The 13,528-nt window shown below is 36.1% G+C and overlaps 1 protein-coding gene across 1 annotated transcript in view; it reads right to left on the bottom strand.

Moving 5' to 3' along the window:
- LOC126237376 (dynein axonemal heavy chain 7) overlaps positions 1 to 13,528 on the bottom strand; it is a 1,033,797-nt gene that overhangs the window by 488,354 nt on the left and 531,915 nt on the right. The window contains exon 36 of the mRNA XM_049947460.1: positions 6,357 to 6,470. Coding sequence (XP_049803417.1) covers positions 6,357 to 6,470 — 114 coding nt within the window. The remainder of the gene's footprint in view (positions 1 to 6,356; positions 6,471 to 13,528) is intronic.

Here is a 13,528-nt window from a genome sequence, read left to right as displayed (position 1 = left end):
CAGGGCACTATCTTCCTAAGGGGTTCCATAGCACACCTAACATTGGAGCCCCCAGTAACTAGAAGACCCCTGCCCATGTGTGTCAGCTCAAACGTTGCTGAAAGAACAGCCTCCTGTTCACTCAGTGTATGAATAGGTGACAGCAGTTGGCCAGACTCTACATTGGCCCCCCCCTGCCTCAAGCAATGTGAATGTGTTACCACCTGCATTTCACCCTGCCATAAGGGCTGATCCACCACATTGGGTAACTAGGAGTTGCCTCGGCAGCAGTTCCATTGGCCAAAACAAGCACCACGTGAGGTGTCCCACATGTCATGCCAGATTCTCTGCCACAGATACACCCTGATGCAGCAGCTTGAACGTGGCTGACCACAGCCAAAAGCACATTCAGCTGTTCACAAACTACAGCTAGCTCCTTCCATGTCTGCACACAGTATGCACTCTTCCTACCTATCCTAGATGAAGAAGTAAGCTGTAAAAGCATGTGGAAACCTATTTATGTAACTTCCTACCCTCCAGAGATGTCACCAATGAACGTTGATGCCTTAATGATTATGTATCTGGCTGTTCAGAGAAAATGAAGACTGCTCTACAGACTGGCTGAATTTACACTTACTGTTAAAAATATGAGATGAAATGTGTCAAACAGAAAAACACACAAGAAATTTAAGAAATATATTAATAGGAAAAGACAGGAAAAGCTAAATATGAAACTTTTCACTCTACAGCTGAGGGCCTGACAGCCTGGCTTACTAAACCAACAGATTCCTTGTCTTCAAACCACAAGAAATGCACTACCACTGTGCAATGGACTGAATTTACACTTGCAGTTACAAAATGCAAGATCAAGCATCTGTAACAGAAAAACAGCATAAAATTTAAATGTACTACTAAGAAAACACCGGAAAAGCTAAACACATAATTTGTCCCTACCCTATGGCTCCTACTGCTGTGACTGACCCCATTGCAAGACTTGCCCTATGCACTTTTCTACCACCACCTATACCAGTCCTGAGACTGGCAAAACTTACACTATCAAAGAGAGGGCCACCTGTGAAATGACACATCATATACCATCTGTAATGTGAATACTGTTCAGCCTTTTACATCACCAAGTTATCAGTTAGGATGAATGGGCAAAGGCAGAGCTTGCATACTGGCAACACACAATATCCTGTTGTACAGCATGCCCTACATAATGACAGTTGTGACCTCAGTGCCACCTGCATTCTGGCCCTGAATGCCAGTTTCTTAGATCTCTGTAGGTGGGATCTGGCACTACAACAGGTCCTTGGTTGTTGCAACGCACCTGGCCTTAATATATAGTAATTTCTTTGGTATCAGCATTTTTTTGCACTAGCAATTCCTTTCTTCACTTTCTTTTAGTTTTTTACTTCTTGTATTTTCTGACATTTCTATATTTTCCATCCCCCTCCCACCTCTGTCACATGCAATGCACTTAGTCTCTCACCCCTATTAACTCATGATTGATATTTTAGCAGAAAGCTCTGTCTTGTATATTACCCTATCTTCCACCTTTAAACTTCCAGGTTTTCAAATCTTGTCTGGTGCAGTACCCAACGATCAGTCTCCCCTGACGCAGGCTCTGGGCCACTTTTCTGAACTCTACCCCTTTTCCTAAACCTCACCAGTCCTTTCCCTTCACCCCTCGTCCTGCCCATTACTTTTGTTAATATAAATACATAACTTGTCGCTCTGAAGATGTGAACAGGTAACAGCTGAGGGCTTATCATTTATATGAGTTTAATTATGAAATTTCATAAAGAAGCATGTGAAAAAGTGAGATATCGTATGTGAGCAGAGTCCACTACTGACAACAAATCCACTTAATGATTAATATTTCTATTGTTGTTGTGCTCCTATGTTATTTTGGTTTTCATTAAAGTTATTTTCCACTTATTATTTGTTTTCTTAATGAAATTTAATAAATAAGCATGCAAATAGGGATATGATCAATTTCCTACATCACAACTGATCTTGTTGCGAAAAACACCTGGCTCAACAGATGATTAAGCATAGAAATGTGAAACAAGTTGTCTTATATTCATGTTATACATCCATATGTATATATGGCTGCAAGCAGATTATCTACAGTTTTCTTAGTACTGTTGTGAGTTAATAAATCCCACCCATCACCTTTTATGCACTACAAAATTATAAATTCTTCTGTGGAGATAAGAGCAGTTGTCAAGAAGGAACCTTTTCAGTTTGTATTTAAATTTAAGATTGCTGTCTATTGCACATTTTATATCTTTGGCTAAGAGATCAAAAATTTTGGTGGCTGCATTGTGCGCCCCCGTTTTGTGCTGAAGACAACATTGATGTGGTGTAATGAATGACATTTTTTCTTCTGGGATTGTAATTATGAACACCACCATTCCTCTTGAACTGCAGTGGATTATTCACAACAAACTTCATAAGTGAATAAATATATTGTGAAGCAGTCAGTACTCATGATGCCCAGGCCCTTACAGTGCTCTGCAAGATGATCATGGGTGAGCACCACATATTAGTCTTACAGTAAATTTCTGAGTAATGAACACTTTCTTTCTCAAAGCTGAGTTGCCCCAGAACATTGATCCATATGACATTACTGAATAAAAATATTCAAAATATGTCAACTTACTGATTTGTCTCTACCCATGATTTGGAGTGATTGCAACTGCAAATGTGCCTGAACTAAGTTTGTTTAGGAGCTACAAAATGTGGTTTGATAGTTTAAGTTCTCATTAATATGGAACACTTAAAAATCTGGACGTTTGTACCCTAGTGATTATTTACTCACCATGTGTTATACATATGACAGTGGAGTACTTCCAGATGTGCAGAACTGAATATGTTGTATCTTTTTTTAAATAAAGTGTAAGACTATTCACAGAAAACCACTCAATAATACTTTTAAGAAAAGTATTTGAAAATGGCTCTGGGCACTATGGGACTTAACTTCAAAGGTCATGAGTCCCCTAGAACTTAGAATTACTTAAACTTAACTAACCTAAGGACATCACACACATCCATGCCCGAGGCAGGACTCGAACCTGCAACCACAGTGGTGGTGCGGTTCCAGACTGTAGTGCCTAGAACCACTCGGCCACCCCGGCCGGCTAAAGTATTTGCAAATTCTGCTGTTGCTGTATGTGTATTTGGATTGATTACAAACTAGTGTCATATTAAAATGGAATAATTATGCTTCTTGTATTTTAGACAAAAGGTCATTTACAAATACGAGAAACAATAGTGGATTTGAGATTGATTCTTCTGGAACCCTATAAGAGATTTCGACCCAGCCAGAAAAATTTCCCTGCTTACACTGGTTGAATTATGAAGTATTACATTCTGTTTACTTTTAGTTACATACACCATTATCCATTGGTTTCCTGTACCATAAATTCCATAAAACCTCAGTTTGTCAAGGAGAATATTATGGTTATCGCACAAAGGAACAGTCCAATCCGACATGTAAAATCCAGTCCTGAAATTTTGTACACAGGAAGAAAACACCTAAAGAAACACTGTCAAAATTTTAGCTGCTAAGACGCAATTCAAGTATTTTTTTTTTTTTTTAATATTGAAAATCAACAAATTCACAGCTTGCCAGACAGCTGGAGGAATGTACACCGCTGCCATAGCTGTAGCACACTGTGTACATGCAATATGGCAGGTGCATAGTCTTATATGGCGGTGAGTCAGTAAAAAGATAACACCACATGATGCATTCATAATTTGTAAGGTGAACTTTAGTTCCTGTTTATAATTTCTCTGACACAACTTTCAACATCTACTATTTGCTTGTATTTGCAACTCATTTAATATCCACAATAATTAGCTAAGTGTTAAATACGGAGATAAAACTGAATTAATTCCGTTTTATATATATATATATATATATATATATATATATATATATATATATATATATATATATATATATGTGTGGATGGATATATGTGTGTGTGTGCGCGAGTGTATACCCGTCCTTTTTTCCCCCTAAGGTAAGTCTTTCCGCTCCCGGGATTGGAATGACTCCTTACCTTCTCCCTTAAAACCCATATCCTTTCGTCTTTCCCTCTCCTTCCCTCTTTCCTGATGAGGCAACAGTTTGTTGCGAAAGCTTGAATTTTGTGTGTATGTTTGTGTTCGTTTGTGTGTCTGTCGACCTGCCAGCACTTTCATTTGGTAAGTCACATCATCTTTGTTTATATATATATATATATATATATATATATATATATATATATATATATATATATATATATATAAACAAAGATCATGTGACTTACCAAATGAAAGTGCTGGCAGGTCGACAGACACACAAACATACACACAAAATTCAAGATTTCGCAACAAACTGTTGCCTCATCAGGAAAGAGGGAAGGAGAGGGAAAGACAAAATGATGTGGGTTTTAAGGGAGAGTGTAAGGAGTCATTCCAATCCCAGGAGCGGAAAGACTTACCTTAGGGGGAAAAAAGGACGGGTATGCACTCGCACACACACACATATCCAACCACACATATACAGACACAAGCAGACATATTTAGAGACTTCTCTCCTGGTCTCTAAATATGTCTGCTTGTGTCTGTATATGTGTGGATGGATATGTGTGTGTGTGTGCGCGAGTGTATACCCGTCCTTTTTTCCCCCTAAGGTAAGTCTTTCCGCTCCCGGGATTGGAATGACTCCTTACCCTCTCCCTTAAAACCCACATCCTTTCGTCTTTCCCTCTCCTTCCCTCTTTCCTGATGAGGCAACAGTTTGTTGCGAAAGCTTGAATTTTGTGTGTATGTTTGTGTTTGTTTGTGTGTCTGTCGACCTGCCAGCACTTTCATTTGGTAAGTCACATCATCTTTGTTTTTAGATATATTTTTCCTACGTGGAATGTTTCCCTCTATTTTTTATATATATATATATATATATATATATATATATATATATATATATATATACGCTTGCTAATAGCATAAGTGTTTATGCAGCTTCCAGAGTTTCACAGTAATGTGGAATCCAGTCAACATTTTCAACCTTGCACTGATGAAATATGAGGAATGTGATATGCAACTCAAATTACCCACTTCTCCTGAAAAACTACATCTGTATTATTTAGTAATTAATTTCCTGAACTTTCATTTGAATGATGTTGACATTTCGTTAGAAATTTAGGAAACAGGAAAGAAAAAATGGGAAATCGCTCTTCCGTATCTTTGAACTGTGGTTCAAATAATGATTGTTGTGGTAACTAAAGTCCAAAACAAAAAGACAGTGCCTTTCTAGCTCAAAGAAAACATTACAGTAATAGTTTTCAGTGTCAGAAAAAAAGGCTGTAAATTTTTTGGTTAAACGGAGGAGGAAGAAAATCCTTATAGTTAGGCAATGCACAAAGATGATTTCATTTCATAAAATATGAATGCAAATTGTACAAATGGAAGACAGATTTACACAAACTATGAAATATGCACCAAAATGAAACTTGCAAAAGGGTGAAAGAAAAACTATTCTAAAGATATTAAACTGCTCATGTCAGTCAGTTCACTGTTACCAGGGGAGATCTGTGAGACAGGGTCCTCTGAAACGGAAATGAGATGAACAATACTAATATACAGGCTTCTTCAATATAGTTAATCAGCTTCAGGAAATTGTCCAGAAAAGGAAATCACAAAATTATGAAGTTGCCTCAAGTAAATGTATAGAGGATACATCATTAATGAGTAATACTATAGAGGAAATCATAGCTGACATGATATGATGCTTTATGTTATTTCCTAAAAATCTGTGGCAGTCGCTTCCCGTATTCTCTCCCGGATCTCTGCTACATCACATGGTAGAGGTGATACATACACCAGATCTTTAACGTGTCCCCACAGAAAAAAGTCACACGGAGTGAGATCTGGTGATCGGGGATGCCATTTCAGGAAACAGCTCCTTCTGTAGCATGCCACCTGCACTCGCCAAGTTTGCGACTAGCCCTGACTATCGCCAAATTACCAAGCTGTGCTGTATCAGTATACACAGAGGGGGGGGAAAAGCCAATTTCCTGCTTATACATTTACCTAACCTTTTCCCTAGGAGCTAGAGTTTGATTATTTCCTGAAAGCAACTGATATGAAATACCCTTTTTAAATAAGGTGTCTGTTTCCAGTAAGTGACATTGAAGTAATGAAGTGTACTTTAACTGTGCATTTAGCATGTTTTGTAAAACTATCAAACAGCAATTTTTGGTAAAAACTTGTGTATTGTTGATTATCCATGTCTTCAAATTATCTATGAAGCCTCAAGTTCACATAAACTTGGATAACTGGGAATTTACTGTATGTTAAGAAGAAAAATATCTGATACATACCTGAGAGTCTGTGAACAAAAATACAACATGCTGATCAGAAGAACACGTCCGTCTCAAAATCGTTTTTATGTCTTCATGCCATTCTGTCATCCCATATAATTTTGTTATTTCAACCTATGAGTAATAACCAGAAAGAAAGTTAATTATATTTTATTCAAACAAAGAATAATATTAATTTATTTTCATCTACCATACAAATGTATGTAATACATCAAGAAGAAAAGAAAGAAATTATATTTACTATGACACGGCAAAAAAAGTTATATTCTTTCGATAAATCCTGGCGGTTTGGGACACATGTAAAGTAATTTTTATTCTTTGGTACAAAATAAATATGTTAGCCATTAATGTGTATGATTTATGACAAATTCTAAGTGAATCAAGAGAAAGTTCACTAAAATAAACACTAAGCCTAACAGAATTAACCCTAAATCACTTTCCTCAGCTCATAATCACAGACAGGAAATTTCAATGAAGAAAGTACACAAAAATGCTTTCCAAGCTATAGTGTTAGTCTCCAGAGTTGAGGCAGTTTTGTAGAAAATTAGACATACTTTCACCTACAGCAAACACTACAGCTCAAGTACTTTTTTTTTATTCCATTATCAGTAATCTTATTATTTACAAGGTTCAGGTACCTCAGACAGTAAAAACAGAGTTCCTGTAGGACCACATTGTCGTCTGTTTGTGTGTATGTCTGTACATCTGTTAGGACCCTTTTTTCTCAGATAGATGGGTGGATATATCAAGTTGAAATTTAATAAAATACTAAGGTGTATGGTCACTTGGCAGTGTAAATAATTTCAGATTCTAAAACAATGCAGTCAATACATACAGCCATATATGTTGCATACTTTGATATTTGCAAACTCACTTAACAAGGCCTTGAGATAAAATGTCTACAGACATGTGAGGCCCGCAGGTCTAGTGGTAAAGCACATCCCTGGAAACACAGAGGTTTTCAGGATGGAGTTTCAGTTAGACCACATATTTTTAGTCTTTGTTTTAACCTAGCCTTCACCTCTCAACAATGTGAGGAGTCTCTGGAAACAACAAATGGTTCACATTCCATATTAAACTGTAGGTCTCCTTTTCCCGGTTGGATACCTGGAGTAGGTTAGGGACATAAAAGTAGCCAGAGTGGTGTCCAATAAAAAGATTTGCCACAGGTATCTGAGTCACACAAAATTATTATTGTTATTATTATTATTATTCTTTCCTTTCTCAGACGTTATGTCTGGTTAAAAATGGAAAGTGAGGTGGACCTTGATCAAGCATGACTTCCTTTTAACTGTACGGTATATGTTACATTGCATTTAGGAACTTTCGGGTAATTGAACATGTATCAATAATTACAGATTTACGTAGTTGTATATATACGTTTGGATGTAGCTGTATTGCGTTGATGTACTGGTGGATATTGTGTGGTGTGACTCCTGTAGTTGATAGTATAATTGGTATAATGTCAACTTTATCCTGATGCCACATGTCCTTGACTTCCTAAGCCAGTTGGATGTATTTTTCAATTTTTTTCTCCTATTATCTTCTGTATATTTGTTGTATTGGGTATGGATATTTCGATTAGTTGTGTTAATTTCTTCTTTTCATTGGTGAGTATGATGTCAGGTTTGTTATGTGGTGTTGTTTTATCTGTTATAATGGTTCTGTTCCCGTATAATTTGTATTCATCATTCTCCAGTACATTTTGTGGTGCATACCTGTATGTGGGAACATGTTGTTTTATTAGTTTATGTCGTATGGCAAGTTGTTGTTGTATTATTTTTGGTACATTGTCTTGTCTTCTGGTGTATTCTGTATTTGCTAGTATTGTACATCTGCTTGTGATGTGATCTACTGTTTCTATTTGTTGTTTGCAAAGTCTGCATTTATCTGTTGTGGTATTGGGATCTTTAATAATATGCTTGCTGTAATATCTGCTGTTTATTGTTTGATCCTGTATTGCAATCATGAATCCTTCTGTCTCACTGTATATATTGCCTTTTCGTAGCCATGTTTTCGATGCGTCTTGATCGATGTGTGGCTGTGTTAGATGATACGGGTGCTTGCCATGTAGTGTTTTCTTTTTCCAATTTACTTTCTTTGTATCTGTTTACGTTATGTGATCTAAAGGGTTGTAGAAGTGGTTATGAAATTGCAATGGTGTAGCCGATGTATTTATATAAGTGATTGCTTTGTGTATTTTGCTAGTTTCTGCTCATTCTATAAAGAATTTTCTTAAATTGTCTACCTGTCCATTATGTAGGGTTTTTTTATGTTGATAAATAACCTTCCTCCTTCCTTTCTGCTTAATGTGAATCTTTCTGTTACTGAATGTATGTGATGTATTCTATATTTGTGGCATTGTGATCATGTAAGTGTATTGAGTGCTTCTAGGTCTGTGTTACTCCATTTCACTACTCCAAATGAGTAGGTCAATATTGGTATAGCATAAGTATTTGTGGCGTTTGTCTTGTTTCTTGCTGTCAATTCTATTTTCAGTATTTTTGTTAGTCTTTGTCTATATTTTTCTTTTAGTTCTTCTTTAATATTTGTATTACTTTTCCCTATTTTTTGTCTGTATCCTAGATATTTACAGGCATCTGTTTTTTCCATCGCTTCTATGCAGTCGCTGTGGTTATCCAATGTGTAATCTTCTTGTTTAGTGTGTTTTCCCTTGACTATGCTATTTTTCTTACATTTGTCTGTTCCAAAAGCCATATTTATATCATCGCTGAATACTTCTGTTATCTTTAGTAATTGGTTGAGTTGTTGATTTGTTGCTGCCAGTAGTTTTAGATCATCCATGTATAGCAAATGTGTGATTTTGTGTTGGTATGTTCCAGTAATATTATATCCATAATTTGTATTATTTAGCATGTTGGATAATGGGTTCAGAGCAAGGCAGAAGCAGAAAGGACTTAATGAGTCTCCTTGGTATATTCCATGCTTAATCTGTATTGACTGTGATGTGATATTATTTGAATTTTTTTGGACATTAAGTGTGGTTTTCCAATTTTTCATTACTATGTTTAGGAACTGAATCAATTTAGGATCTACTTTGTATATTTCCAATATTTGTAGTAACCATGAGTGGGGTACACTATCAAAAGCTTTTTGGTAATCAATGTATGCGTAGTGTAGCGACCTTTGTTTAGTTTTAGCTTGATATGTCACCTCTGCATCTATTATCAGTTGCTCTTTACATCCTTGTGCTCCTTTGCAGCACCCTTTTTGTTCTTCATTTATAATTTTGTTCTGTGTTGTATGTGTCATTAATTTCTGTGTAATGCCTGAAGTTAATATTTTGTATATTGTTGGTAGACATGTTATAGGACAATATTTTGCTGGGTTTGCTGTGTCTGCTTGATCTTTAGATTTCAGATAAGTAATTCCTTGTGTAAGTGTATCAGGGAATGTGTATGGGTCTGCAATGTAACTGTTAAATAATTTAGTTAGATGTGAATGTGTTGAGGTAAACTTCTTTAGCCAGAAATTTGCTATTTTGTCTTTTCCTGGGGCTTTCCAATTGTGCGTAGAATAAATTGCTTGGGTGACTTCATGTTGCAAAATTATCACTTCAGGCATTTGTGGTATCATCTTGTATGTGTCTGTTTCTGCTTGTATCCACCGTGCATGTCTGTTATGTTGTACCAGGTTTGACCATATGTTGCTCCAGAAGTGTTCCATGTCTGTTATGTTTGGTGGATTGTCTATTTTAATGTGTGTGTTATCTATTGTTTGGTAAAATTTCTTTTGGTTTGTGTTGAATGTTTGGTTTTGTTTCCTTCTATTTGCACTTTTTTGTATCTTCTAAGTCGTTTGGCCAATGCTTGTAATTTCTGCTTCTTTTCATCTAATTGCTCTATCGCTTCTTGTTGTGAGATTGTACCTAACCTTTTTCGTTTTGTGTCTGATGTTTCATGTCTTATAAATTGTGTTAGCTGTCTAATGTCTTTTCTCAGTTTTTCTATTCTGATCTGTAGCCTGTGTTGCCATGCTGGTTTTGTGGTTTTTTTTGTGTGTGTTGGGTGGTTCCGATCTCTGCCTAGTGCGTATATTTAGTGTAGTGAGTGCTCCTATATAAACCTGTAGTTGTAACTCTTCCACAGTTGTATTTTCATTTATTTTGTTGTGTATGATTGTGTTGATAGTGGTTGTTGTTGTTTCGACTTGTGGGTTATTTGGTGGTCTATGCAAGAATGGTCTAATGTCTGTATTTGTGTCTTTGTATTCTATATATGTCAGCTGAAATTTTTCTTCTATATCTAACATGTGTGTCACTTCGTGTTCTATTTGTGCTTGTTCTGGTGGCTGTCTTAACATTTTGTTTTCCTCTGATTGTTTAATTGATGCGTGTTGTTCTTTGTTTGTTTGCTCTGGGATGTTTGAGTCCATTACTGTATTTTCTCCTTCTTCTGATTGCACATTATTTTGTTCCAGTATTTCTTGTACTTGTTGTTTGATGTTTTCTAATTCTGACTGGGGTATCCTGTTATTTTTTATTATTACACAGATATGATCAGCTAGTCATTGTTCTGTTAAAAATTTTAATTCTGGGTATCTGGTAATAAATATTGTGTATACTTGTGATCTGTATCCAGTTGTGTTGGTTCCTAAGTTTGTTGCATGGTAATAACAGAACATAAGGTGTCGGTTAACTTCATCTGACCATCTCATCCTCTGTCTTTGTTTTCCTTCTAGAGTGGTTGCAGGAAGCATATCCTGCAAAACACCTCTATTTGGATTTAAATCATTTTCCATATGGCTAGCAGTGTCGTTACCATTGTGGACGGGCATAGGGTACAAGCGGCATCCCCGACCATGACAGTGCTTGTCCGAGGCTTCATTGGTTCTGTCCTGAACCAACTAATCACACTAAAAGGGGGGTTAGCCCTATTAGTTGTTTGTTCTTTTCATCGCCTTTTATGACTGGCAGAACATACCGGAGGCCTATTCTTTTCCCAGGCCTCCACAGGGTTGTTTATTATTATTATTATTATTATTATTATTATTATTATTATTATCTATGTACATAATGAAGTTTGTAGGAAATCTTCAGAGTGTGAGTCCTGCTCAGACTTGTCCATGGGCTTTCATTTATTTTTTAAACGGAATTGAAGTTACTTTCTCAATGATCCTCACAGATTTTTACTATATAGCTGTTCACTATATATCAGCAGAATGAATTTCTATCCATACTTCTTTCTTGTGAATGACAGTATCTACATGCCTTTTTTATTTTTTTTTATTTATTTTTTTTATTTTTTGTAAGAATTTTTAATCACTGCTACTAGAAGCTGAACACTTAGAACTTGTAAAACAATGATCAGTGTAAATTTCAATAAAGCCTATACTGAACTGATCTATTTTAAACCATTAGTGCCCAGTATCAGATTACTGGTACATAATTAACTTGTTGTTGTTGTTGTTGTTGTTGTTGTTGTTGTTGTGGTCTTCAGTCCTGAGACTGGTTTGATGCAGCTCTCCATGGTACTCTATCCTGTGCAAGCTTCTTCATCTTCACTTAAATCAATACTCGATGTTAACAAATTACTTTTCTTCAGAAATGCTTACCTTGCCATTGCTAGTCTACATTTTATATCCTCTCTACTTCAATCATCATCAGTTATTTTGCTCCCCAAATAGCAAAACTCCTTTACTATTTTAAGTGTCTCATTTCCTAATATAATTCCCTCAGCATCACCCGACGTAATTCGACTACATTCCATTATCCTTGTTTTGCTTTTGTTGATGTTCATCTTATACCCTCCTTTCAAGACACTGTCTCTTCCGTTCAACTGCTCTTCCAAGTCCTTTGCTGTCTCTGACAGAATTACAATGTCATTGGCGAACCTCAAAGTTTTTATTTCTTCTTCATGGATTTTAATACCTACTCCAAACTTTTCTTCTGTTTCCTTTACTGCTTGCTCAATATACAGATTGAATAGCATCGGGGAGAGGCTACAACCCTGTCTCATTCCCTTCCCAACCACTGCTTCCCTTTCATGTCCCTCGACTCTTATAACTGCCATCTGGTTTCTGTACAAATTGTAAATAGCCTTTCGCTCCCCGTATTTTACCCCTGCCACCTTCAGAATTTAATTAACTTCTTATGCTTATTTTAATTTGTTATGCTTATTTCAGCAATGCTGAACATCAGTTCTTTCATTCCTGTGCTAGTTGGCATCAGGTGCAATCCACTATTGGGATCAACTTGGTAATAGAATGCAAACATTTTTTCTATAACCTGAATATCATCATGTGATGATTCTGTCTTTTGGTACAAAAGTATGAAACCTTTTGATATAAATGTATGAAGGTATGTTGGAACACAAAGCCTCCAAATTTTTTGTGTGATAATTCATATAGCTTTTTTTTTTAAATTAAACAAATTCTATTAACATTCTACATCTTTATTCTTCATATCTACATATTTATTTCTCACCATAGTCACTCTAGGAATAAACAATATCTCAAAATGAAAGTCCAGTTTGTTGATACTGTCACTGTAGAACATTTGAATTTGTTGATGGAGCCACAATGTCACTTCTGCTTCCACTGCGTCATCACTATCAAAGTGAAGTCCTTGAAGGAAGGAGATGAAAATTGAATGGGACCATGTCAGGACAGGGGGCATGATGATCAATGACAGTGAACCCAAGGCACTGTATTGTTCCACATTTCATAGTGCTCATGTACGGTCTGGCATTGGCACACTGAAGGAGAAAGTGTTCCATGTATGTACAAACTCTTTGGACTCAAAACTCGATTACAGCATGCTGTTTCTCAACAACCAACATCGTTACATTAGACACCACAATGTTACATGCTACAATTCAGAGTCCTCTAGTGGCAGTACTACAAATATGTAAACATGAAGAATAAAGATGTAGAATTTTAATAATATTTGATTTATTTAAAAAGCTTTAAGAGTTTTCACATAAAAAATGCAGAGGTATTAATTTTCAGGAAGCCCTCATATGTTTTGTTCTCAACACTACTTACAATCGCATATATGTTATGACACATCATATTAAAATTAGGAAGGTAAAAACTGCTTTTTCACTTGAAGTGCTTTTCTCAACGTAGCAAACAAGCGAAAAGTGATAAACGTAAAAAGATAATAATGTGGGCACTAATGGGTAAAACAATCTACATGATTTTATTCAGAA

Source organism: Schistocerca nitens, chromosome 2, assembly GCF_023898315.1.
Source record: "Schistocerca nitens isolate TAMUIC-IGC-003100 chromosome 2, iqSchNite1.1, whole genome shotgun sequence".
NCBI lineage: Eukaryota > Metazoa > Arthropoda > Insecta > Orthoptera > Acrididae > Schistocerca > Schistocerca nitens.
This window is presented reverse-complemented; position numbering and strand designations above follow the sequence as displayed.